Below are 5,000 nucleotides of genomic sequence, written 5' to 3' on the forward strand. Positions count from 1 at the left end.
CAACACCGCACAAACACACACCCACTCCCGAGTCAGCGGTACACGTTGCCCCCAAGCCGCCGCCCCCAGTGCTTCTCATAGGCTCAGAGTCCCAGGCCACACCCCCTCTCCCGCCTAAATCCCCCAAATCCAGACGGACGACCCGGGAGGCCCCAGGACCAACACCCCAGACCCCGTCCCTGCCCCCCAGAACACCAGCACAACCAATCAAATCAGAGGACTCCAACACTCAGCTCCCTGCTCCACCCAAAGACACACAACCCCGTACTCCAAAGAAAGACAGACACACCCCCACCCCATCGAAAGACACACCACCCCGTACCCCAAAGAAAGACAGACACACCCCCACCCCATCGAAAGAGACACACGCGCGTACTCCGTCGAAAGACACACACACCCCAGCTCCACACACTTCCCATGCTCTTCATGGTTCACACGCACCCCCACAATGCAACGGGGCTCCGGGGGGGCTGGCGGGGGGACATGCGGGGGGGGTACAGGGGGGGTTGTCTGGGGGGGCGGGGCTGCACGGCCGCCTGCTGAGCGTGGAGGACAGTCTGGTGTCCAACCAGGAGAAGATCAAAGTCCTGCTGAACGTCATCCAAGACCTGGAGAAGAGCAAGGCCCTGAGCGAAGGGTGAGAGAGAGAGAGAGAGAGAGATTGACAGACAGAGCAGGAGAGAGAGAGCGAGACAAAGAGAGAGAGAGAGAGAGAGAGAGAGAGAGAGAGAGAGAGAGAGAGAGAGAGAGAGAGGGTGAGGATCTAATGAACAGAGTAGAAAAGAGAAGTGAATTTGAGAGAGAGAGAGAGAGAGAGAGAGAGAGAGAGAGAGAGAGAGAGAGAGAGAGTATGTGTGTGTATGTACATGGACAGTGCCTTCAGTAGGTGTTCCCCACTGGTGGACTTTTTCTACCTTTTGTTGTGTTAAAACCTAACTTCGGTTCCACTCCAGGACTGCAGAGTGGAGATTAGTAGAGATATTGATTGTCCACCTGCCCGTCTAAAATCAATATCACTTTCTGCTCTTGTAGTCTTCTTATCTTCTCATCTATTCCACTTGTTAGATATTCAATGCATTCTGTGGTCCCCATGGTAACCACAGTCGTCATCACCGAAACCCTCTCTTCCCCTCTCTCCTTCTCTCTCTTCCCCTCTCTCCTCCTCTCTCTTCCCCTCTCCTTCTCTCTCTTCTTCTCTCTCTTCCCCTCTCTCCCTCTTCCCCTCTTTCCTTCTCTCTCTTCTTCTCTCTCTACCCCTCTCTCCTTCACGCTCTTCTCTCTCTGTCCCTCTCTGTCTCTCCCTCTCTTTCTCTCTCTTCACCTCTCTCCTTCGCTCTCTCTCCTTCTCTCTTCTCTCTCTTCCCCTCTCTCCTTCTATCTCTTACCCCTCTCTCCTTCTCTCTCTTACCCCTCCCTCCTTCTCTCTCTTACCCCTCTCTCCTTCTCTCTCTTTGTCTCTCTCCTTCTTTCTCTTCCCCTCTCTCCTTCTCTCTCTTCCCCTCTCTCCTTCTCTCTTCCCCTCTCTCCTTCTCTCTCTTCCCCTCTCTCCTTCTTTCTCTTCCCCTCTATCTCTTACCCCTCCCTCCTTCTCTCTCTTACCCCTCCCTCCTTCTCTCTCTTACCCCTCTCTCCTTCTCTCTCTTACCCCTCTCTCCTTCTCTCCCTTTCACCTCTCTCCTTCTTTCTCTTCCCCTCTCTCCTTCTCTCTCTTACCCCTCTCTCCTGCTCTCTCTTACCCCTCTCTCCTTCTCTCCCTTTCACCTCTCTCCTTCTCTCTCTTCCCCTCTCTCCTTCTCTCTCTTACCCCTCTCTCCTTCTCTCTCTTACCCCTCTCTCCTTCTCTCCCTTTCACCTCTCTCCTTCTCTCTCTTACCCCTCTCTCCTTCTCTCTCTTACCCCTCTCTCCTTCTCTCTCTTACCCCTCTCTCATTCTCTCTGTTACCCCTCTCTCCTTCTCTCTCTTCCCCTCTCTCCTTCTCTCTCTTCCCCTCTCTCCTTCTCTCTCTTCCCCTCTCTCCTTCTATCTCTTACCCCTCCCTCCTTCTCTCTCTTACCCCTCCCTCCTTCTCTCTCTTACCCCTCTCTCCTTCTCTCCCTTTCACCTCTCTCCTTCTCTCTCTTCCCCTCTCTCCTTCTTTCTCTTCCCCTCTCTCCTTCTCTCTCTTACCCCTCTCTCCTTCTCTCTCTTACCCCTCTCTCCTTCTCTCTCTTCCCCTCTCTCCTTCTCTCTCTTCCCCTCTCTCCTTCTTTCTCTTCCCCTCTCTCCTTCTCTCTCTTCACCTCTCTCCTTCTCTCTCTTACCCCTCTCTCCTTCTCTCTCTTCACCTCTCTCCTTCTCTCTCTTACCCCTCTCTCCTTCTCTCTCTTACCCCTCTCTCATTCTCTCTGTTACCCCTCTCTCTTTCTCTCTCTTCACCTCTCTCCATCCTCTCTCTTCCCCTCTCTCATTCTCTCTCCTTCTTCTCAACCTCCTCCTCCTCCTTTCTACCTACTCAAACAGTCTCTACTGTGTCATCTCCGATTATCCTCCAGTCATCTGTATTCTTCCACTCCTCCGCTGTCCTCCCCTCTTTTCTTTCCGTGCACTTTGGATAACACTCATTATCTTCCACGTTCTCTCTCTCTCTCTCTTTCCCTCTGCTATTCATTCCTCCCCCCTCCACCTCTGACCCTCCCCCTCTTTAATGGATACCTCTCTGCTTTCTGATTATGACTCACCTTTTTCTACAGAATCTGTAGCTCTGTTCCTCTCTCCTTCACCCTCTATCCTTTCTTCATATTTAATTCACTCATCTCTCTCTCCCACTCTCTTGCTCTGTCCCTCTCTGTCTCTCTCTCTGTCCCTCTCTGTCTCTCTCTGTCCCTCTCTGTCTCTCTCTCTCTCTGTCTCTCTCTCTGTCTCTCTCTCTCTCTGTCCCTCTCTGTCTCTCTCTCTGTCTCTCTCTCTGTCCCTCTCTGTCTCTCTCTCTGTCTCTCTCTCTGTCCCTCTCTCTGTCCCTCTCTGTCTCTCTCTCTGTCTCTCTCTCTGTCCCTCTCTGTCTCTCTCTCTCTGTCTCTCTCTCTGTCCCTCTCTGTCTCTCTCTCTCTGTCGCTCTCTGTCCCTCTCTGTCTCTCTCTCTGTCCCTCTCTGTCTCTGTCTCTCTGTCCCTCTCTGTCTCTCTCTCCTCTAACAGCCTGTACGACACTCTCTCCCCTCTGCTCATCACTTTTCCTGTGACTCTTTTGTTTTCTCCCCATCTCTCACCCCTCATTCACCTGTCTGTCTCGTCTGCTGTCCTCCCCCCCTTTTCCTGTGCTTTGGACGCCCCTATTCACTGTTTCCTCTCCTCTCCTCTCATCCCCCTCTTTTCTCTTCTCCCACTCTCGCATCTCCTCCCTCCCTCCCTCCCTCCTCCTCTCCCCCCCTCCTCTCCTCTCTCTCTATTATCCACTTCTCTCCTCCCCCTCTCCCTGTCAGTTCTCTAGGGTTGACAGCCCGCTCTAATAGCAAACTAAGCTTTTCCTCGATCATCAGAGGAGATATGAAGATTAGGCAATCAATGTTTCAGCAACACGGCAAGACGTCTAACAACTGGATTCATGCTGTTCCAGAATGTGTGTGTGTGTGTGTGTGTGTCAGCATCACAGCAAGACGCCTAAAACTGGATTCATGCTGTTCCGGAATGTGTGTGTGTATGTGTGTGTGTGTGTGTGTGTGTGTGTGTGTGTGTGTGCATGCTTGTGTGCGTGCGTGCGTGCGTGCGTGCGTGTGTGTGTGTGTGTGTGAGTGTGTGGCGTAATTTTAAATGAAAGTCAGCTGCTGAGAAGAAAGTTCTCACCTGTATAATAAGTGTGCTGTGGTTGTGATGTGTGTGTATGAATGTGTGTGTGTGTGTGTGTGTGTGTGTATGAGTGTTCAAACGGTTGTTATTGGTTTTGTGTTTGCAGCCGCTGCTCCTACAGAACTGGACAAGACATCAACAACTGTCCCACCTGTCAGAAGACTGCCTGCATCATCTACAGGTCAGACACACACACACACACACCCATGCACAACACACACACACGCATGCACGCACAAGCACGCGCACACACCCATACACGCACGCACGCACACACACACACACACACACACACACACACACACACACACACACACACACACACAGTGTGTGGGGTAGTGGTGGTATAGTGGTCTAGTGGATAGTGAGTTGGACTTGTGATCGGAAGGTTGTGAGTTCAAATCCCGCCTGAAACCACACCATTACTAGTGTGCCCTTGAGTAAGGCACTTAGCCCTCAGTTACTCAAGGGGGAATGTCCCTGTAATTCGTAATTGTAAGTCGCTTTGGATTAAAAGCGTCTGCTAAATGGCAAAATTAATTAAAATCAAGACACACACGTGTTTGATACCATTCCTGATTCCGTTACATGCATTCCACTGAGCCTGTCCTCCGATTTCTACCTCCACCAGCCTCCCTTGTACTGTCCCCCCCTCACTTTCCATTTATTCATCTCAACCAATAATACAAATGTGTTCATGTGAAACACCCTGTCAACTCACAGAGTACAGAGACTTCGGCTGTGTAAACCTCTAAATCCACAGACCACGACTGAAATAACTTACCTGTGGGAGAGAGCACGTGCCTGGACTAGAGAGCTCTTTGAAAAAAGAGATTCTCATTTTGAACAAGGTCTTCAGTCAAGGACTAGGCTTCTAGGCTTCTGGGTCTGGGGAACTTCGCCTACAGGCATTTCAACCTCCAACTGAGATACCTCATCTCCCAGCAGCCTGATTTCAAATGATTATGTGGGTGAATGTTTGTGCAGACTAAATAATAAGAATCTGCATGAACGTGTTTATCTAGCTGTACTGGAAGGTCAATACGGAAAGGCAGAACCACACAAATGTTGCTGGTTCGAATCAGGCTGGGGACACTATTTCTTTTGTTGTTGTTGCTAATTCTTGTTGCTGATGCTAATATTTGCAAATGCCTTCCCCTCCTGACAGCTTACCCTAAC

General features: G+C 50.9%; 2 protein-coding genes across 2 annotated transcripts in view; one reads left to right on the forward strand and one right to left on the reverse strand.

Moving 5' to 3' along the window:
• Positions 1-5,000, reverse strand: part of dock2 (dedicator of cytokinesis 2) — a gene marked incomplete at its 5' end in the record, with an annotated part of 94,213 nt that overhangs the window by 34,035 nt on the left and 55,178 nt on the right. The gene's annotated exons all lie outside the window — the stretch shown is intronic.
• insyn2b (inhibitory synaptic factor family member 2B) overlaps positions 1-5,000 on the forward strand; it is a gene marked incomplete at both ends in the record, with an annotated part of 11,630 nt that overhangs the window by 1,093 nt on the left and 5,537 nt on the right. Inside the window, 2 exons of the mRNA XM_080526212.1 lie at positions 134-637; positions 3,928-4,002. Coding sequence (XP_080382338.1) covers positions 134-637; positions 3,928-4,002 — 579 coding nt within the window. The remainder of the gene's footprint in view (positions 1-133; positions 638-3,927; positions 4,003-5,000) is intronic.

The sequence above is a fragment of the Nansenia antarctica genome (genome assembly GCF_963989245.1).
Source record: "Nansenia antarctica genome assembly, chromosome: 3".
NCBI classification, from domain to species: Eukaryota; Metazoa; Chordata; class Actinopteri; order Argentiniformes; family Microstomatidae; genus Nansenia; species Nansenia antarctica.